We start from the raw sequence: 23,751 nt of genomic DNA on the forward strand, positions 1-23,751 counted from the left end.
GTAGATATTAAGCTTTAAGAATACACAGAAAGAGCACCAGTCACCAGGTTTTACATCCATGGTTTACAAACACCCGCAAAATAGTGTTACTTCGAACCTCGGGAAAGAGCACATAATGCACTCTCTACGGACTAGTCAACACACCTTTTAATAACCATAAAGTCCACATTCAATTCTATCATTCAAGCATTATCCTTGAACACATCACCCAGATATGTCAATGTAGTAACTTACCTTCACTTCAATGAAGTCTGGTTTGCCAATAATCACCAGGTCTGAGTAGGCTTTCAGTTCATCCACATTCCAAGCTTTCACAAGAGTCAGCCTGTATACTGTTCTTTGTTGCTATAAAAATACATTTGAAGGAATTAATTTAATACAGACTACACTGAGGAGAATACACACTCTTACACAACTAAACAGTTAGGATATCAATTAAGCCCAATTTCAAACTTGTTGTCACGATCCGATGCAAATGTTCCTCTGTGGAGGACGGTAAGCCGGGGGGTTCAGGTGACCTGGGAAGTGACTGGACTAGGTCTCCTAGTTGCGGCCGAACACAGGTTTGGCTAGACCTGCCCAGAGGCGCGGAGTCTAACTCACTTGGTGGTTTTCTCCAGTGACCCCTCCAATTGGGATTTGGTTTTCCGCTGCACCAAGTGAGCAGGTCGCGGCCCTCTGCACAGGTACCTGGGAATGGCAGAAGACCGGAAACTATATTTAACAAAGCAAATGCTAGAGCACAGGAGGTAAACTGGATGCTTAGATATTGAAACGCTGTTTAGGGATCCTAATCACAGGCTAGCATAGGAATACTGGAAAGTGTACTGAGAATCTATAAGAAATCCAAGTGCTGATTGCACAGAAAAACAGAGGCATATATTGGGAAATCTAGATATGTTTAGAGCTGATTTGCAGAGACAAGACACAGAGCAAAGAACACCAACATGCACTGGAAAGCTATAAATGTAGGTGTTGACTGCACAAACAAGACACAGAGAGAAGTGGACACAGGCACATGTAGTAATCCCAATCGCAGGCTAGCTTGGAAACACAGGAAAATGTACAGGAACTGCAACAGATTCTGGAGCTGATAAACACAGTAAAACACAGAGGGAAGGCAGGAATAAACTGGGGAAGCTAGTAATGCTGGTACTGGACAAAGGCAATTACTAGGAGAGTGCTGGAGGTCCAGCTGTGAGCTAATTAGTACTAGCAGGTAATCTGACACCTCAGTGACACAGGGTAATAGCCACAGGAAAGCTGCAATAGAATTAGCAGCACATATACAAAGACACACAGGGAAGGGACATGAAACACTGAAGTACTGTGAGAAAGCTAAAGTCTCAGAGTAAGGGTTAGCATGGAAGCTAATACAGGAAACTGGAAAACTGTGAGCAGGCTGAAGCAATACGCTGAAGGATATAGCACAGAGCAACAGTGGGAGTAACACAGGCACTTGGAATAACGAAGTTGAACAGCATCTTCCTGAAGTTCTGGGGGCGGATGTATACCCAGGGGTAGCAGATTATTGGAGCACAGCGTCAGCTGACAGATCATGCTACCATTGGTTAGGAGGACTGTCACATGAGAGGAACTGTCATGGCGGCACCCATGATGGGAACTCCGATCCCCAAAACACACAGCCGACCATGGAAGTCCGCAAAAGCACCTAAGGTAGAATACTCAGCATCTCACCCCTCACTGCACCAGGCGAAGTCACAAGGAAGTCAGGGGAAGCCGGCACGGAGGTAAGCTGGCACGGAGGTAAGAGATAGCCGATCCTAGGCTGAACCCTGACACTTGTCTGTCTACTGGTTTCATAGGACGAGGACATAAAATGCTACCTTGAGGCTTTGCAAAAAGTACAGTAGTGTCTAGAAACTAAATTATGTTCATGGTGTTTTTAAATTTCACTGTATTACCTGAATTACCAATGTACTTGTTTTATAGGCTTTAAAAATGTAACACTACTTACAGACTAACTAAAAAATACAGTTATGGTTAACTGTAAAAAAAAAAAAAAAAAAAAAAAAAACTGGGTCACTTGCTCTATGTCTTGTACTTCATGCTGTCGAATAAGGATGGTGCACGTGGATGGCGTAACGGTTAGCATTACTGCCTCACACCACTGATGTCTTGGGTTCGATTGCCAACAAGGCCCTAACTGTGTGGGATGTATATGTTCTTCCCGTGTCTGCGTGGGTTTCCTCCGGGTGCTCCGGTTTCTTCCCACAATTTAAAAACATACTGGCATGTTAATTGGATTCTGACAAAAATTTACTCTAGTGTATATACGTGTGTGTATCTGATAGGGGATAGAAAATGCAAGCTCCACTCGGTCAGGGATGGATGTGGATGACTACATACGCTCTGTAAAGAGCTGTGGAAAGTGTGTGCAATATACAAATTACTGCTAAAAAAAAATAAAAAAAAAAATAAGACAATAGCATCACATAACTACCCGATAATTAAAGAAAATATGCACTTCTATCACCTGTTACTCACTGTACATAGAAATATTTTTCTGTCCAACAGAATAATGAAAGGTGTTAATGTTTTTGCAGTGCCACTAAGTGCCTGAAGCAGGTTTGCAAAAACTGGCAATATCAGCTATTCTGGCTCCTAATAACAAGTTATTTAAATTGCTGTCATCAAAGATCTGTAACTTGCTCTTGGCATTAGTCAGCTGTCTCCTAGTCTTAAAACACAGAGCACAACACCTAACTTTTCACAAACTGCTGGATAGGACAATTTGAAACAAAGCTCTGTGACCAAATGAGTCTTATTCACACAACGATGCTAATAGATAGCAGAAGCAGCTTCTGCTGATTAAAATGATATGCAGCATGCCTATGTTCTCTGTGCATCTGCATGCTAAATACTAAGTTAGTGTCACAGCCACTGACACTGTAACGTAGCATTTCACATGCAGATACACTCGCAGTCATACACAGAACATAGGCATGCTGCATATCATTTTAATCAGCAGAAGCTGTTTGTGCTATCTATTAGCATCATTGTGCGAATAAGATGCATTTTAAGGTAAAAAGATGCAACAAAAGACGCTCGGCGCTACAGAGTTACACTGAGCTCCCTCATTGTGTGGCGCACGGAGGATAGATGTATGTGGGCACATCTGTAGCTTAATGTGGCTAATAATTACATGTCATTTTTGGGGTGAAAGAGCAAAATGCAGGAAAATTGGATAATTGATGTGGGACAGGTATATGGGGGTGCTATATGAGTAGGACAGGTGTTTTTAATATTGTAGGTGGAATTTAGAGGCGTATTTAGATGTTTTTTTAAAAAGTGTCTTTAAATGAGACAAAATAATACTTAGACATTTTTATGCAGCCCCATTTTAAAAAGAACATTTATACTGCAGAAAAACACTTGTTTTCTACCATTATTTGACAGTTTTAGAAATATGTATAAAACAGCCATGACAATTTAGGAAGCCCAAAATACCTTTATTAGGGACATTAATAATAAACTTTAATAATGTTACCCTATATCACTTTGCCTTTTCTTGGGGTACAGGCAGATTCCCCATATTCACCTATACTTATCGCAGGTAAAAGCAGGAAGAATTTTTGTGCAAATGCTGCATCGCAACTCTTTTGTAATTGTATTGTGCAAAAAATGGGAGAGCGCAAAAACACGATTAGTGAAATTCACACGCGAAGTGTGCAAAAAATTGTTGGCTAGTTGAATTCCCCCCCTATTTGTTTTCTGTGCACATCATATTTAAAACCTACTTGTCAGTTAAACTTTAAGTGTCTAACTATTTTGTATTCCAGTCTTGTCATCTGTTGTGACCACTGTACTCATTTAGCATACATTAATTTGTTGGAAACCAACATAGCATAGTTTTGCCTTTAGCCAAAATCAATTATTGGATTATAATTCTAACTCCTACCCTGAGCCAAAATAAAGTAATGGTCACACAGAAAATCAATATTATAACATAACATAAAAGCAGATTTATAGTTGGGTAGGCATCAGCACCTACATACATATGTTGCTTTTTTCCCCTCACTCCTACATATGATAAAGTTATTTTAGAAGAAAATCCGATTAGTTCACTGTTTAGATTTCATTGTTTTTCGGTTTCATGTGGTTGAGGAGTTTAAGCCTGGTGTGCTTTTCTGCTTCCTTTATGGTTAGAAAAACAAGATCATATGTTCCTGTTATATAAATACTGGGTATGAGGCAGTTACAAAAAAAGAAAAAACATATTTCAGCAGGTCGGGTGTAAAGAATTCAAAACATCCAATATAGTTAATGCATTTAGCTGCAATGGAACAATTATATGGGAATTCAATGTGTGACTCACACATTTTTCACAAGACCCCACTAATATTTCTGAAGCTTTGCTCATAAATAATCACACTATGCTGGAGACGTGGGCAGAATACAGTGAAATATTTCTGACATGGGATATTTGGGCAGCTAATGACTGCCTTACTGCAAACGGCTAGGGATTTTTAGCACTACAATATACTATATTGCTACAAACTAGTTTAGCCACATTACATTTGTGCTAAAAAATCATATGTTATAAACAAAACCTAGTGTAGATAGGTGGTATAAATATTTTAATATTAAATGCTTTAACAAAAATAAATATAAACATCAATTAATGTCTAAAATAAGGCATTATAACATTATCCATAAAATCCAAAACTGTTTAAAAAAATAAATAACAGAACCCCCTCAAAACAAACGGTTCTACAAGAAAATAATAACTGCAGCACTACAATGATCACTGGGTTCTTAATCATGGCCAATTATGTAAAACAAAGGGATGTCTTAAGAAAATATGGTGTCCTAATGCTGGGTACACACTGGCCAATATATCTACTGCCCGATCAATTGATCGGCCAATATATCTACTGCCCGTCGGCCAGTGTGCACACACGAGATGTCTGTGAACCTCAGCCAATGGACAGATATGTCTGCAACGTACACATGCAGCGGCAGCCACGGGGAGAGGGGGGGGGTGTACCCACCCCCCGGCCAGCGGGACCCGTGGCTGTCAAATGGATGATGGTAGTTCAGTGTGTATGAACGACCATCATCTACAGATATATCTGCAGATTACTCTACCTGCAGATATATCTGTCAGGTGTGTACCCACCTTAACAGTAAAAATGCACATCCATTTGCAGGAGGAATGGTGGCATATTCCTCCAAAAAAAAGATTCATACTGAAATAGTAACAAATAGAAGTATTTTTGGTTTAGCCCAAAGGCGTGTAAGCTATTGTTTGGAATCCCAAGCAGAGACTTTTATGCTTGGTACAATCTGGCAGATATATTGGCCAATATATTGGGTGCACATCAGCCAGTATGTACTACAGATAAGTCTATGAACGACGTTGTCCACAGACATACCGCGTGGGCTCTGCTGCACAGCTGATGCCCAATACATCTGCAGATATATTGGGGCATCATGCTGTGTGTACGGTCGAGCTGCTGACCACCCCGTACACTTGCGGCAGAGACCGCGCGGGAGGGAGGACGTGACACACCCTCCGACCAGCGGGACCCACGGCCAGAAGTCAGATGATGGTTGTTCATTGTGATCACTCGATCTGCAAATATATTGGTTGTGTGTGTATACCCAGCTTTAGATTTATTTATCAGTCAAGTGATATCATTGCAATAAAATCACCTCTTCCCTGGTCATGTGTATACTATATCTAGCACACTTAAGCCACTTTAATGACAAATGGGTAACTGTTTTTTTGCCCATGTCATATCAAAACATATTATGGTTTAACTTCAGAGTTAGCCATTTGCCAAAGAAGACCATAGTGTGCACACAGCAAAAACTTAACAAAGCAAAAATATATTTTACAATGACTTTAAATACAAAAAAAAAAAAAAAAAAAGACACTAAGCAAACTAAGGGAATTAAATGTATTATGGAGGGAAGCAGATTTTTTTTAAGCTACTATATAGTACTAAACGTTAAAAGAAAATTTGAGAGAAAAAAAAAAAAGGGTCTGTTGAAAAACGGATATGCTTTCTATATAGAACAGGAAAGCCAAATTCCCTCTGCAGTAGTGGACAATAAAAGGTGAGAAAACGACATGATTTTGTTGGTGGGCTTCTTTTTCAGGTTAATTGAGAACAAGTTACTTGCTGCCTTTTGCACTATATGTAAAAAAAAAAAAAAACATTTCTTATAAGGATTGGGGTGAATATGGCTACACACGCTCGTCAGATTGCCCCATGCAGTTCTCCTGCCTTGTTACAATAGCTCTCATTAACTATGGAAGCTGGAGAATAATTACCAGAAACCATAATTTTGCCCCCAAACATGCATTATGTAAAATGCACTGTACATAGACAGTTTATATTTTGTGACACAGTCGGGATAGGGATCCCTCTCCTGGGGTAGATGGATTCCCTCTTTACACACGCAGCAGCCATAGAAACAGGATACAAGTCTGGGGTTCTCGCACAAACTGGTCGGCGCCAGTCTTTATTGTGCCAAATTCAAATAAACATAAACAAAACAAACATAAGTCCTAGCCCGGCTGGGCCCTAGCTACACAGCCTATTGCCCTCACCATCAACAAAACACGTGCACAGTACTTACAAGGAAAGTAACCAAGTGTCTCTGAGCAGGCTAGTCTGCCTGCTCTCCCAGGTGTGAAACTCAGCCACAAACAAACCCAGCTTATATTAGCCATTTCCAGCTGCAAGCCCTAATGAGCCTGTTACCAGGCTGAAAGGCCCAAAACCTGGAGTGGCCTGTGGATGGGGCCCTCCCTCTCCTCACATCCACACCCCCAGGACCCAAACCGGATTTTCTCGTCTGTTTTTCCCAAACAGACTTCTCCTGGGGGTTTCAGAACACATATGACAGGAACCTAGGACATACATAGAAGCCATTCCACACTTCTCCAGTGCTTCTATCACAACTTTTATGGAAATACAATCTAGAAGGAGCTTCCATTGCTTGCATATAATAATGAAAAGTGGTAACAGAAAACTTTTCATTTTAAATATTATTTTATTATCAATTACTGGGGTCTCTTTCAAAGTCATGGGATCTACAATCACTACATCACTGACATTACCATTCAGCCAGCCCTACCATAACATTTATGTTAGGTTTCATTTTCCTATTTGAACTACAATTCCTCTTATACAAGTACAGATTTCAAGCATATGGTGGTATTTCTCCAAATGTAATACTGGCCATACACATAGCGATATTTAACCCGATCTGGCCGATTCCGACACATTGGAAGGACAGATCGTGTAAAATATGGCCAAATCCTGAGTAATTCGTGAGTCCCCCACTCACGATCACGATGCACGTCCCCACTGGTCGCATATCGCATCGTCAGATCTGTCGTGCAGTAGGGCAGATATGACAATCTAGGAGGCGATGCACTGTGAAAGTCTGGAAACAGGAGAGATCGTATGAAGATTGGACACCAAATTGTGTGCAGATCATGTGGAAATTGTGTGCAGAGCTACTGGGGAGAGTTTCAAGGGAAATCATACACATCGGCTGATTGTGTGCAGATCGCCATGTGTGTGGCCACCTTAAGAATAGCTTGGCTATTAAAAATATTCACTGTAAGGTATGCAAAAGAAGATTAAAAGGCCTATGTATCAAACTGCAGTTTCTGCATAATTTTATGTATTGCTCCTATGTACTAAAAACACAATGCAGGAGATTTCACAGAAATCTCCGGCAAAGTGCTAACTAGCGCTGCAGATGGCAGTCCCCATTATTATCAATGGGGACTACGATCTGACCCCTATGTATTAAAATCCAAAAAGTGACGCTTTTTGGAATTTACCCACAGTAGTTTATACAATCTTCAGATGGTGTGTAAACTACTGTAAGAATATGGGGGCTCCAGGGGCAGGAGAGAGATCTTTCGATCTCTAGCCCGCAGCCCCTGGCCAGTCTCGGAAGCTGATGCTGTGCGCATGCGAAGTGTCAGGTTTCCCCGGGGAAGTCTTTCACTTCTGTGAAAAAAAGGAGTAATATATATATTTCTGTGAAAGACTTCTTCTAAATGCAGGGAAGAACACTCACGGGGACAGCGGTTACCGCAACCGCTGTCCCTGCGAGTTCCCCGTAGTGCGTAGCTGGGATATTAAAAAATTAAAATATCCCCGGCGAGGTAGGTATATAATAATCATGGCTGTACAGTGATTATTTTAGTACATAGACCTCTAAATCTCTTATATCAGTTCACAAGTCATTATGAGCAGCAAAACAAATTTATGGGCTATACGCGCTTTGACTGAAATGTTCATGACAATGACTCAGTCAATAGTGTATATATGGGATAAGCAAAAGTAAAAGCATAGTCTTTAACAAGAGTGACTTGTAATCACAGTGTCATAGGGCCTGATTCAGTAGCATGCACTGCTGATCACAGACTCCCGATGTTTGAGAATCTGTGCAGGACCCGTTCTACACATATGCATAACGGGTCTGCGATCACGCACGCAGCCCGGCAACAGACTGTCGGTGATTGACAATCTGCTGCCATTTCTGGGCGCAGTGGCGGCCTCAGTTTCTCAAAACGAAGGCGTGTCGCCGCCGTATGGGGGAGTGGAGAGGTCAAGATCTCCTTCAGCTGATTTCCTGGTCTCTTTTATTCATCTGCGGCGGCCAGCTTGCGTGACCCCATGGTCAGTCAGCCAGATGATGGAAGCGCAGATGATCCAGAGGGTCCAAGGTCGCAACTCAGATAAGTAATGCATCCAGGAGGCATGACGCCTCCTGCTGCATTGCCATATTACAGCTTTTGCAGCCACTACCATGTTATAACTGATTGAGAAACCTATGGCAGCTCTTGGGATCTCAGTCATATTTAGCTGGTGTAGGAAGGAGGAGTCTGAAACAGACATTACTGACTCGGATGGATTAAGAGATGATGATCTGTTCAAGGACGCCTGCAAAGAATCCATATGTGCAGAAAAGTCCTGCAGAAATCTCATAACTTGCCTCAGTTGGGTTCAACTAGGATCTGGACAGCATTTGCACATTGCTGCAGTCAACCCAAACAGCCCCTCTTGGCACACCGGATCCCATGTGACTCTTAGCATTGGGTATCTTTTTTTTCAACCGGCGCCGATTAATTTCATATGCGACATGTACATCTGTGTGCGACTGAGTCTCGGAAAAAAGCCATGCAGATTCAATGTCAACTTCCATTGTGCTTCGTATACTGACTCAGTCGCACATAGATATAAGTGTCACACACCAAATTAGTCAACAGAGTCCCCTGGTGTGTGCTAGTCGCATCGCTTTGCGACTAAGACGCAAAAAAGATGCCCAGTGCTAGCAGAGTTGCACAGGACCTGGCATCTCGCGCTGTGTGGCGTACTGTCTAAATGTGTAAGGACACATTTCTATTCCTATATATTGATAGTCTGCGTGATGGGTAGCCCTATGTGCCTCCTCTCCTTTTATATAACTTCATCAGTTCTTCCTGTGTTTCTTTCTGCCTCTATCATTACATGTACGGAGGCAATTATTGTTGCTTTATTATATTTCTGTTTTTCCATGAGTTGCTATTGTGTTTCTATAGAATTAATGGGCCACATTGCTATCGATTCCTTGCTACATGCCTATTCATTTACTATTTCCTGGCCTATTTTCTGTTATAGAGATTAATATTTCCTTGTCACAGGCTATTCTCCCCATGTTTGTGGTTTTGCCGTATCCCTTTCCCAACAGCATACACTGCAGCCCCATTATTTGGGCTAATTTTGTTTGTACCCTTGTTTTTCTGTTCCATTGTCCTTTACCAGTTTACCTTGCCCTACTCCCCTATGTTTGGTACTGTGAGTGCGAATTAACACTTAACTGTGAACCTGGACAAACCATGTTGCAATGCAAGGGGTGTAAATACATACATTTTTTTGCATGTAGCGTAAATACTGGCTGCTTTTGTATGTAGTCCACAAATACTGCACAGCTTTATTATTACACTGCACTTTAGATGTCAGTTTGGACACCTCCCTCCCAAATCTAAATCTCTCTGCATATTTTAAATATGCCCCACCTGCAGTGCAACATGGTTTCACCAAGATGATCAGTTAAGTCCTAAATCTCACTCTATTTTCAAAGCTGAATCAGGCCCTGAGGTCCTTTTTTTATTACTCTGCCCCATTTGATATCCTGTTACTGTGCAAGATACTTGGCACAATTTAGAAGCTACACAATGGGTAGTAATTCATACTTTTTCCTAAATCTTGTTTGTTATTCACATCATAGCTGCAGACAGTCATTCAGTGTACCAAGCACACTAATATAGCACTTTTGTTGCAAAGTACTTGATATAAACCCGCAGATTAAGCATAACTATAAATGGCGCAGTTGCTCGTATTTTTTCCTTTTTTACTCAGATTAGTGTCACACACAGTACATGAAATGCCAGCAACAGTAGTCTCTTTATCCACTTTATTTGAATTCCAACACCAGTGACTGCGCTGAGCGAAAATATTTGTGGATCCCAGGGACCCCTCACTTTAAAGAATTGGGATCCTACTCCACTGTTTCTGGGTTCCATGAGGGCAGGAAGCAGTTGGGAGAGTGCTGGGGTCAGGATGTAGCTTGGGCAGGTAGCATTTGGGGTAAAGCGGGTAAAAGCAAGCAGCAGTTGGGGTGTAGAGCTGAGGGTAAAGGCAGGGAGAAGTTGGGGTAGAGCTGGAGACAGGAAGGGGGTAAAGGTACCTACAAACTAGATTACTCGCAAATGATGCAATGTCAACAATTTCTATTGAACTGCCTTGGCAACTCCTCTGCACTCCGGACATACAATATTGCGCATGATACTGTGCAATCTGACCAATGACCTTAATCTCGTTAATGAGATTGCCAGATCAGGGAGGGGGTAAGGGTAGAAAGCAGCTGGGGCAGTACTGGGAGCAAGGAGGGGGTTAGCGGCCGGCAGTGCTGGGGGTAAGGGTAGATAGCAGCTTGGGCAGTACTGGGGGACAATGAAGGAGTTAGGGGCAGGCAATACTGGGGTAGGAGGGGGGTCAGGCTAGGACCTGGGGCAATACTGGGGGTAAGGAGGGTGGGATAAGGGTAGACCGCAGTTGGGGCAGTAGTTACCTCCTTGGTCCTGCTGGGAGCCCCCGGCCGGGTCACTGTTGTCTGCCTCTAGCCAGTGCTGCAGCCCCAGCTTGTCCTTCTGCAGCCAGGTATGGACCTCCAGCTCCCTCTTGTCCCGGGCAGTGTCCACCTCCCAGGCCTCCTGCGTGAACAGCCATAGGTGGACTTCAAGTTACAGATGGCATCCCCTGACTTGTATATCCCAGTTAGCCTGCTTATCGCTGAGTGATGTCAGCACACAATGGGAGGAGGGCGCAAATGCTGGCAGCCAAACAGAGGAATTTGAAGCTGTAGGGCAGACTGGAGGCAGAGTGGGCAGGTCCGTGGTGCACTGACAGTGACGTCACCTGCGCTGGTCCGCGGTGCTGCTGCTAGTGACCGGCGCAGGTCAGCACAAGTCAATTGCCCTCTGGGAGTCAGCACAACTCAAGTGCCCATTGGAACAACCCTCAATCCGGCCCTGTGCGGCTAGACACTGCAAGGCCGATTACATGCAGCTGTGGGTCCCCTCACAGAGCTGGCTCACTGGAGAGAGGCAGCAGGGCCTTCAATACCAGCAACAGCCCGCGGTAATATCAAAGCATCCTCCGGGTGGTATGTAGGGCTCAGGAGGTAACTGAACGAGGAGACACCGACGGCGGTGATTGGTTGGGGAAACGCTGAGGCTTGTTATTGGCTGCTGTGGCACACACAGGTCAATGACTCACTTCACGTCCTGCAGGTGCCACTTATTTTTAAGAATAGAGTCCCTCACTGCCTGTAGTGCGCAAAAACGAACACATGTATCGTCTATTATTATTGTAACCCATTTCTTTTTCCCATTTTGTACTAAGCATTGTTCTCCATTTTTAAATAAAATATTTATTTTATTAGTCTATTTCATATATGTTCTAGAAACTCAAGCTGGCCACACACACAGCAATATTTTCCCCGATCTGGCCGATTCCGACACATTGGAACGACAGATCGTGTAAAATATGGCCAAATCCTGAGTAAATCGTGAGTCCCCACTCACGATCACGATGCGCGACCAGTGGGGATGCGCATCTTCAGATCTGCCATGCAGTAGGGCAGATCTGTCAATCTAGGAGGCGATGCACTGTGAAAGTCTGGATGCAGGAGAGATCGTTTGAAGATTGGAAACCAAATTGTGTGGAGATCGTTTGCTGAGCTGCCGGGGAGAGTTTCAAGGGAAATCATACACAAATTGTACACATCGGCTGATCGTGTGCAGATCGCTTATGCCTTTGAAGACGCTTTGAATGCTTTGGCAACACTACTAAAAGAGATAAAGAAAGTGCTGGTAGATTGTAAAAATATATAAACTTTATTCCAAAAAACAAATAGAATAGATAATTAAATGAATAAATAAATGCCACTGACCATGAACAAAAAAAAAAAAAACCACACTGATTCTGCTGTATGGAACAAAAGAAGAGTACACATGTTATTCAAATGAAATAGTTACTGTTTGCTAAATAACAATTTGGAGCAGTTGTTACAAAGACATAGAAATGTAACTATTCCCACTTAATTCACAGTCTCTCTTTAGGCCCGTATTCAATTTGAGGCGAAAAGCCGTTTTTGGCAGAAACTTTTCGCCGATGACGTCATTTCGCCAGGTGGAAAAGTATCACCGTATTCAATTTGAAAGACATTCCGGCTAGGCGTAATGTCAATGCAATGGGCAAAAAAGTTTGAATAGCAGGCGGAAAAAAGTGCAGAATTGGGGTTTTGGGGTGCAACATTGTGGGAACACCAGTGCAGCCTTCAGACAGTCCCGCAAAGGTAAACTGTGTAAAAAAAAAATGTAAAAAAAAACACTTAAGGACACCCCAACAAAAAGTAGTTTGAATTTGGGGGCAAAAAAAAAAATGTTGGGGGACAAAGTTAAAAACTAGCGAACTACACTCCAGGGGGGTCCCCAAGTATGCCTCATGTGTTTTTTTCATTGCAGGTGCTTGCGGAAGGAGGATTTTTCACTTTTTTTAAACTTAACTTTAAAATATGCTGACCCTCATTTTTAAGTACCCCAAATTTGCTGGGATAAGTTATTTTCTGTAAAAAAAAACTTCAGAATACTATTCTGCACCACTTATAAAAAAAAATGCTGTTTAGCAGCTATTGAGCCCATTTAAAAACACCAAATACCTTCAGCAAGCCAAATCGGGGGGGACCATAGAGAACCACCATGTCAGAGCATCTTTTGGGGGGTCTCCGGCTGATTCCCCCAAATCTGACATGACTTTCCGCTTGTTTAAGTTTCGCCGGGTCCCGTTTTCGCCTCCTTTCAAATTGAATAGGGGATAAGCGGGCACGCGTGCGATACTTTTCTGCCTGCAAAACACGCGATGTAGGCAAAACGTCTGAGGCGAAAAAGTATCGCGGGTCCGCTCAAATTGAATATGGCTCTTAGTTATTAATTATTTTGTAATATGCTCTGTGCAATTTAATACATAAAATCCTACTATTGAGCTGAGTTGGTCTCAACTTATGGTTTCTAGATAATATAAAGTCATGTCATATATAAAGTGGATTTTGAGAGTGCACTCACCACTTCTATACTTCAAGGTTCAGCTGAAAAATCTGGTAATAGGGGAATCTGTGGTTCCTGTGCTGCTGATGTTCTAGATCCACAGTCTTATGGTGCATACACATGGTCAGATCAGACAACGATAACATTGTCTGATCGTCCTGCATGTGCTGGATGATCGATATCGATCATCCAGCACAGCAACGACCCACGATCAACGATCGCGGGTCCCTATAGCAACCTGGTTGATATAGCCCAGGTTGGACTGCATGCACGGGTGATGGTCGTTATCGACCATCCGTGCCCGCGCATCGTCCGTCGTTTGGGGGTTGGAAGGGGCCAAAAAAATGGATATTAACGATATCGTTATCGTTTATATCGTCCTACAAAATCAGACCGTGTGTATGCATCATTAGACCGGTTATTACCATATGCATGTTTTGAAAGGAGTTCGAGCTTAATGTTCGCTTAGCTCTTGTATATTGCAGCAGTATCTATTTCCAGCTTCCACGGGTTGTAAAGAACAAATAGAACTCAGCGCACAGAGTCACTCGCCATGTTAAAGAGGCTCCAGTCAAAGGGTCTGTGTATCCGCCGGAATTACTTGCCGGGTCTGCTCTAGCCTCCTGAGGTGGGGCTTCATGCATTGGCGGCACTCACTGGGTCTGATCGCGCTCTCGCTGGAGGGGTTTGTGTATCAGACGGCCGTGTGCTGGTAATTGCACAGCCCTTAGGGTGGGGTGCTTCTAGTTCGAAGCCGAGGAATCCCAACAAGCGGTCCTGCTGCAGTGGGATGTGGATGTGGGATATTTTGTTTGAAAACAGCGGTCAGTCAAGTCTTCCTGTCATTGATCGACATATTGTGAGACTAATTACCTGACAGCTACAGATGTGTCCTTAAAAATAAATGTTTATCTAAACATCTCATATCAGGAGTAAACAGACTGGTTTAAAACGAGATGTGGTCAGAACACAGACAATCGGGATTCCGGCGCTTAGAACCCTGCCACCTGTCAGAATCCCGGCACCAGCATCCCGACGGTAAATACTGGGTTTAGGGATTAGGCACAAGAGGGAGTGGTAGGGTTAGGTACAAAGGGGGGAGGGGTAGGTTTAGGCACTATGGGGGGGGTTAGGTACAAAGGGGGGAGGGGTAGGTTTAGGCACTATGGGGGGGGTTAGGTTCATGCAGCGGGGAGGGAGGGTTAGAGTTAGGATATTAACAGACAGGTGTCTGTATCCTAACCCTGTCGTTATGCTGGCGTCGGGATTATGACAGCCAGTGTCCTGTACCCAACCCGTTTAAAACAATTCAGTGTTGTTGATAAAAGATAATGGAACACATGTAGAAAATATGTAAAGAGACCGGAGTTACTTGTGTGACTATATTTTGTAAAAGACTTTGAAAATGAGCAAAATAAGTTACACATTGATGTATTCAAATTTACTTCAAAAACATGTTAGGAGGAATTAAATGATCAATTACAGTATTGATAAACTTGCAGATAGATGCTTCTATGGGAGTTTTAGGAACTATGTGTTGGTTGACAAAAAATGAACTTTCACGTACTACTGTACATTGGATAAAAAATTGCTTGAGCACTGCAAGGCTGTGGGTTGTATATACTTAAGACATCTTGATATTGGAAAGAATGCAAGTTAGACTTTGGAAAGAATAATGCAAGAATTTTTTGACACAGCTTCAGCAGTAAACTGTGAAATACTGTACTAACAAATTTGCATTTAACAGATTATTTCAGTGTTCTGTGTGATAAATGACAGATATCTCAGCTTCAAATCAGCTTATTATATACATTAAATAGGTTTTGCGATTTAAAAGATTAGTGTAAATGGGGCCCATACATCTCGGTTGTAGTGGGGCAATTGTTACCATTGGGGTCGAGGGATTGGAGAAATCCAACATGCTGGACAATCTTGATTCTCTGATTACGACCTGAAAATTGTCTTAATCAGCGAGTTGGGATTTTTAACATATGGAATTCTCTCGTTTTCCAGACGGATCACAGATCATTGATGTTCGCGGATTTCCATCTGATTGACGGATCAGATTAGCGTTGGCAGAAAGGAAAATCAGGCTGTAGATGTATGGCCAGCAGTAGTTTTCTATCAACATGTAATATCATTTATGGCAAAGATGACACTAACTAGCAAAAATATTGAAACACTTTGTAATATAGGGCGATTAACGACAGCAAGACAATGTTGGAGAAAAGAGAATCTAAGCAGTGTGGTACAGTTAGGAATCCAGGGGTATGACTTGGAATGTGCAATATGGAAAATACTGCCGCACCACCTTGTCTCTTTTAGGGTCTGATGGTGTGGCTGAGTGAGAGCCCCCTGCAGAAGAGAACTGCAAGGAATGTAGTGTCAAAGTGGGTAAGCTAGGTTTCTGTAATGATGAGAAAAAGAATATGTCTGCGCTAGTGTTCACAAACAATAATAAAAATTAATCATAAAATATCAATTTATCCCGAGGGGGTCCGTCTGCTCCGGCAGGTCACTGAAGTTCAGCCTTTTGATAAAACCTCTGAGAGAGGGGAGAAACGCATCAAGGGAATAAGATAGGACTGCTTCTGTTCCTGTTTGCATTTGGAGACCGCATCAGCAATCACTTTTCAGCCGCTTTCAGCTGTTAGCAGCCACCACCCATTGCAATCCATCAGCGGGAGTCAGGAGCCTGCTGGAGCAGACGGACCCCCTTTCAGCCGCTATCTGCTGGCAAACAGCCACCACCTATTGTATCCTACCAGCGGGAGTCAGGAGCCTGCCGGAGCAGACGGACCCCCCGGGACTATTGCGCCGTACGGCTAGCTGTCACTGTGTCAGCACGCACTCCACAGTGCAGCATTCAGCATGTCTGCACCATCGGGAGTCAGTGACCTGCCGGAGCAGACGGGCCCCCTCGGGCTGCATGAGCTGATGTTGAGCGGCTTGTTATACTATCTTTTACATCCACATGTACTACATTGTGTCCCCCAATTCAACGGACACCGTGGATGTTAATGACATTGGATTATCAAAAAACTTTGCCACTTGTTTCCATTCTTTAGGAGTTCATTTGGGAATCCCATTCAGTTAACCCTGGGGATATTGTGAATACCACTCAAATTTAGACAATTGCTGCTTGTCTTTTCCCCATTTTTTGTCCCCCACCAATTGGTGGGACATTAATTCAACATTTGTCTAATTGTGTTTTACAGCTAGTAATTATTTATGTGCAAATATTTCACCATTGTCGTATGGTTAATTATACAGATACTGTCTGGGTATTCTATGTAATTAAGTTGCTTAATTGAAATTCTTATACGAACTGCAGTTCTAGATATATGTGCAATAAATTTATAGTTTATGATGAATTTTTATTATTGTGTTTGTGAACACTAGCGCAGACATATTCTTTTTCTCTATCTCTATTTGTTGAGAGGAATTTGGCAGTCTCCTCCATATGTCAGCTGCTGTGTAAACAATTAGATCACCAAGTGGAATAAGCGCTCCACTGATTCTTCAATTGTTGTTCTGTAATGATGAGGTGGAAGGAAGTTTGAAATTCATGGATGGATGCAAGTTTGTCACAAGCAGATCGCACATTGCATAGTACAAAAAATAAATGAAGGGAGATATGTGGATAAATTGGAAGTGTGAGGTGCACGGAGAGTTTAGGCTGGATTGAGGAGTGTGTGCAGATAATGGGAATTTTACAGGGCCCAGAGTTTGATAGAAGTTCCAGCAGCCAGGGCAACCGAGCACGACTTATGGTGTGAGGTTTGATTCTGCCAATGGAAACATGGTAATATGGCTGCTGAAGGAAACAAAATGGCTCATGTATACAGACTAGCTAGGAGAGAAGTAGAGAAGGGGAAAAATGAAAGGGAGCAGCAGCCAAAGAGTCACTCCTCCTAAAGTGGACCAATTTTGGATGATCGTACCAACATAACCATATCCAATTTTGATTACATTTTACATGAAGGTTGGCATGTACAATACAGTATGTCAGACTAACTCTGGGAAAAATGTAGTTCACAATTTGCAATAGTAGCCAAACTATGGTCCTCACAGTGGGGGTTGGTGCAACTATCAATATTTTAGATTTTTGGGTGAGGACCAATGATCCACTTGACATAGAAAACCCCAAACAGATATGACAGCAGCGATAAACATTTAGCTCTCTGGTTCCAACAGCTGGATATAAAAGGCAGTTCAGGAAATCCTTAAAAACAGCCTTATTTTTGGTGTGATGTCAGTCATCAGCACTGTGTTTACCAAAAAAATCCATATAAAGAGGCATTAGATTTGTAAAAATAAGAATAAGTGGGATGTAGGGCTTACAACTTGGCTAAGAAGCAACAAATTAAACTCATTATGGGACCACCAGACTGTTATTCCATATATTCCTTAAATACAATAAAACCCACAGATGGTAGATTGGTCTAAACTGCACAGTTGTGCTATCCTGAACATGCAGGACTGGGGAGTACAGATGTAAAAAAGGTTAAATTTATACCGGTTAGGGTACATATTAGCACCCTGCACCTGTCACAACTCATGCAGTTCCACTTTCCTGCCTGGGGTGTCGCTCTCTACTCTGGTGCTTCTAGCACACTCAGCTGATGCAACAAACCTGATTTAAAGACCAGAGTGTGCTAGAAGCACCAGAGCAGAGAGCAACACCCCAAGCAGGAAAGAGGAACTGCACTAGTTATGACAGATGCAGGGTTATAAAATGAACACTACCTGTGGTTCAAACAATGTTCCAAAAGCTCGATGACAAAACAAAAGCACAAAACTTCAAACTAATGTTAACATATGAAATGTCATTTAACAACACATATTACAGATTTCCCCATAGGAAAGATGAAAATAATGTTCCAGATGTTTTGCAGCAATAAAATATCAACTGAACAGTCCACAAGATGTTTTACTATTAATTCTAAACATGCATTATTCCGCTTTTTTGATTAAAACAGATGTCTGACTAGTTTTAAACAGCCAGAACTTGAAATGCAATTTAAAATACAAAAAATGAAAATATTTTACTAGCTTGAAAACAAAAGACAAGCTGTGGGGACAGAAAGAGATACAATTCAAACTATTATACGGTACTTACAATAAGTAGTCCTCGAATGTTGAATTTTAAGAGTACACATACAAAACACTAATATTATATATAATTTATTTATTAATAGCCATGGCCAAAAGTTTTGAGAATGACAAGTATAGGTTTTCACAAAGTTTGCTGCTTCAGTGTTTAGGTTTATGCAAAGAGTCAATATTTGAGGTGTTCTTTTTCAAGACCTCTGCAATTTCCCCTGGCATGCTGTCAATCAAATTCTGGGTCACATACTGACTGATGGCTGCCCATTCTTCCCTAATCAATGCTTTGGAGTTTGGCAGAATTTATGGGTTTTTATTTGTCCACCCGCCAGGCATGGTTGTAGATTGGGCACAGAAATTGTTATCTACCAAAACTGCATTGAAGGCTGGCTGGAGTGAAATTAAGAGGTCAACAAACTCTTTTTAATTGCAGCAAAGCTGTACTGGCTTAGGGGGAGGGGGGGAGGAGATACCACCCTGCCTTTGTTCACATTTTTATTTCATGCACCTCACTAGTTGGACCTGCCCAGCAACCCAGCAAAAACAGGAGAATTTTACTGGCTCAGTGGCCCCTAAAATGTAAATATTTTCCTAAACATTTAAAGCCATCTAGGTTTCTAATACGTTTTCCAGAGTTAAATAACACACTGAAAACAATCCCCATCAGTATGCAGTGGCAAAATAAGAGTAGCTGCGAGTCAACAAAAAAGAACAATTGAACAGTGTACAAGGTAACGAAAAACAAGCTGTTTCAGCTGTCACTGTAAAGTCACAGAGCAGGTCTGAGATTACAGTACCTAAGAAATTAACAATTTAGTACTACAAGCACACCAAGTTAAGATTTTTCTATTAAAAAAAGGCTTTTTTTAATTTAAAATTACAATTAACAAGCCTTCATCCCAGATAAACCATAAATATCCATTATCAGAGCAGCAGGAGATCTGGAGATCCAATTAGTAACTCGGTACACTGTGTGCATAAAACAGATTGTGCTTTTCTATATTGGTTTTCAAAAAAAGGCCACAAAATGCTGTATGCGTGAGTATGATCATGCATATTAACAAAAAGAATAAGAAAAAACACAACATCTATCAGATTTGTTTTGTGGAATAATGACTTGTTGGACAAGAGCAGAATTCCACATAGAAGTCATTCATGACTGGCATCATATTTTTAACAGGTGAGGCATGATAGGTCGACAGTTAAAATATCAACATTCATCATGTCGACATGGTCATAATGTCATTATTGACCATATTGCATGCGGTCGGGGTCCCGACTGCTAGGATGCTGAAGGTAAGTAACGGGGTTGGGGGGAGGGTTAGGTTTAGGGGTTAGGGCCTAACCCTAACCCTTCCCCTAATGCCTAAGGGGGGAGGGTCAGGTTTAGGGTGCAGGGAGGGAAAGGTTAGGTACAGGCACGAGGGGGGCGAGGGGGGGAAGGTTAGGGTTTGGATAGGGAGAGGGGGAGGGTTAGTATGCCTACCAACAAGTGTCGGTGTGTTATCCCAGTCGGGATACCAGCAGCGGGATTCTGCCCGCCAGGATCCCGACTGTCGGTATTTCATACGGATTCTGATCATATTGACTATCATCATGCAAACACTTCTGAAATACCATCCCTGTTGGCCCAGTGTACTTACCCGCTCCCGATGGCTGTAGCAGCTCTAGCATGGCGTCCAGGTGGTCACGTAACAGTCACTTCCGGAGTTATGTGATGCTCCAAAGTTCCAATAAGTACAATCACCTATCCCTAATCATAATCTCTCTGGTGTCTAACCCTAACCTCCCCCTGTAGCCTAACCCCAATGTTGACATTCTGACAAAGTTGACATGAGAATGTCGACATGTTAACAATTTCAACATAACTATCGACACCAGAGCGTCAAGATTATTAATGTAGACCTAATGACTACATCCCATTTGTAACTAGAGGACAATAAAAATATTGCTCCAAAAAGAGACAATGGTTAAGAAGCCTCAATAAAAACACATACCAGTGATCGTGGTGAGTGACAAAATATGTGGGTCCAAGGGAGCCTCCACTTTAAAAAAAAATTGGGTCCTACCTGACAATTTATGGGTCCCATCATAATATGCTTTTGAGCTCCCCACATGCTATCACACAACCCCACATACCCCTAGAATGCCTGTGTGTGATATATATATATATATATATATATATATATATATACACACACACACATATATACACATATATACACATACACACACACACACATACACACATACACACCTAGGGCTGCCGTCAGAAACTGTGGGGCCAAGGACTGATAGAATAGGTAGCTGCTCTGGTGCCCTCATGGATATACAAATATCAATACAGTACTGGAGAAACGGCACCATCACGGGTACTACCATGTAAGACTTCAAATGACAAATAGTGTCTGTGTCCACCATTTCAGCCCATCCATTCTTTTATTATAATCATTATCTTTTATTTATATGGAGCCACAAGTGTTCCGTAGCGCCTTATAAAGTACATAAACAAAGTACATAAACAGTTGAACAAAATAAGAAAACAGTGACATACAGTACAAGCCATTGCAGGACAAGTATAGAGTAGATAACGATCTAAGTTAAGGAAGGAAAAACACATGAGTGAAGAGGGCCTTGCTCATGAGAGCTTACATTCTAAAGGGGAGGGGCAGACAGACAGGGGTGACACAGATGGGGTAAACAATGAGCATGGGACAGAGGGTTAGGATGACAGCTGGGTGGATTCCTATTTTACAGTATGTGAAGTAATTTATAATAATAATTGTATTTACATGGTTGTTCAAGGATTAGGTATTGCAGAAAATAGAAAACCACACAAAGATAATTAAAAACAACCAGAACCTAAAGAGCATAATAAACATATTGCAGGGTTAGTGCAGACATTTTGCAAAATAACTTCCACGTGTTATATATTTCACCAACAAAAGGTACCAGATGAGGCAGCCATCTTGGGCGCACTATGTAGGATTACTCTGGGTAGAAAAAGTTATGCCTAGAAGACACAAAATGAGTGGTTGCAGCATCCTAATGCTAGGAGTAGGGTCCCACCATAACAGTCAGGTCCATGTATATTTCATCCCATCCACGAGTGTACCAGGTGAGGCAGCCATGTTGGGCGCACTACTGAGGTTACAATGTGGGAGATAAGCCTTAGAAGGACCCAAGGAATATATGGGAAAACTGACGTGTATGGCAGTATGATATACCCAGTATGAATAGATCCATGTGAAGTACATACTGCTTATGGAGGATGCACTGGATTGGATGTATAGCACGCTGGCATATCATACAGTGGGGCGGAAGTACATGGTTCAAAACAGGGAGTAGCAAATACTGCAAACAGTGATGCAGTTTGGGCGTGATGTATATTTTACTAAGAACATTCTTGCTAAAAGTCCAGATGCAGAAACAGATAAATCTCAGGTGCACAACTCCAAATTATTGATAATATATAAATGCAATAAAATTTTGCAATCAACAGAGGTTTTCAGCATAATCATGGCCAAAGTTATGGGCCTACCCACCATATCCAGGTAGCCTCTTTAGGGTAGGTCCCTAACATATTAGGGTTCAAATCCAGAGCGCAGGACCCCCCCCCCAAACTGGCCCAGCTAAGCTGCCCCAGGGCACCGCCATACTAAAAAAATCTGGATTAGCACCCTTCCTTATTGGTTTAAAAGCATGGAGTCTGGTAATGTATATGCAGGCTGGTATTAGGCACAATTCTAGGTAAGTCCTACAAGTTATATACTGTAGTGCAACTTTGGTTCATTTTTGGGGCGTGGGTCCCCCTGGATTGCTTTGGTTGATCTGTTTCAGGGCACCGCATTATAACATATTTTTCTTTTATAACACATTTCAACCCTTCACTATTTGTTTATTATACATGTATTTCACTTTTTTATTTTCATTCTTTATATGCAGCTGCTCTTAACTATCTCTTTACACTGCACTTTTTTTTACTATAGCGGTACCCTGGGGCAGCTTAGCTGGGCCAGTTTGGGGGGGTCCTGCGCTCTGGATTTGAACCCTAGTATGTTCGGGACCTACCCTAAAGAGGTTATCTGGATATGGTGGGTAGGCCCATAACCTTGGCCATGATTATTCTAAAAACCTCTATTGATTGCAAAATGTTATTGCATTTATATATCGTTAATAATTTGGAGTTATGCACCTGAGATTTGTCTGTTTCTGTGCCTGCAATTAGTCTCATCGGGTAGCACCTCCCATTATATATATATATTCAGGGTGTGCAGTCCAGATGGACTGACACTTTGGGCACAAACACTTTTGTCGTTTGAATTCTTGCATGAAAGTACCCATGAGTGAACCCATAAGATTAATATACCTCACCGCATAAAACACTACTACACAACCGCACAAAATATTACTGCACAACTCCCAGATACAATACTACACCCCTCAACCCACCTCACCCCCAATATTATTAGTATACAACCCCTGGAGATAAACACACCCCAACCTACCTTCCCTACCAGTTATATAAGTAAACACCTCCCCTTGGGAGATGTAAGAAGCTCAGAAGCAGTATCTGCGCACGTTATGTGCGCTGATACTGCTTCTACCCAATGTATCATCGGGGGTTTGGTGGTAAATGACAGGGGTGCATAGAGATAGCAGCTTAGAATAGCCTGGGCCATGTATGAACGGTCAGATCGCCTGACCGTTTGGCCCGCTGTAGCTGTCGCTATCGTCTGCTACAGCTTGGCGCTGCCATATCCCCACAGCAGGGACAGCGATGTCCCTGCTGCGGCGGCTGCCAGCTCCAGGCTGCATGCGGGGATCTTGCGATACTTGCGAGATGCCGCGCATGCTCAGTGGAGACGGCTGGGACTGACACACAGCGCATCAGCACTAGGCTCTAGCAGGTAGCACCGGTGGGGGGAGTTAATGCTCCCCCTTCTCCAGCCGATGAGATGGTCATACATCTCATCGGTAGTGCTTCGTGCTTC

General features: G+C 42.4%; 1 protein-coding gene across 1 annotated transcript in view; it reads right to left on the minus strand.

The window, feature by feature from the left end:
• The window catches only part of LOC148507550 (S-adenosyl-L-methionine-dependent tRNA 4-demethylwyosine synthase TYW1-like), a 217,297-nt gene that overhangs the window by 55,407 nt on the left and 138,139 nt on the right, over positions 1-23,751 (minus strand). Inside the window, exon 14 of the mRNA XM_088445921.1 lies at positions 235-345. Coding sequence (XP_088302047.1) covers positions 235-345 — 111 coding nt within the window. The remainder of the gene's footprint in view (positions 1-234; positions 346-23,751) is intronic.

Source organism: Taudactylus pleione, unplaced genomic scaffold (genome assembly GCF_031769625.1).
Source record: "Taudactylus pleione unplaced genomic scaffold, aTauple2 ptg000391l, whole genome shotgun sequence".
In the NCBI taxonomy this organism is placed as follows: Eukaryota; Metazoa; Chordata; class Amphibia; order Anura; family Myobatrachidae; genus Taudactylus; species Taudactylus pleione.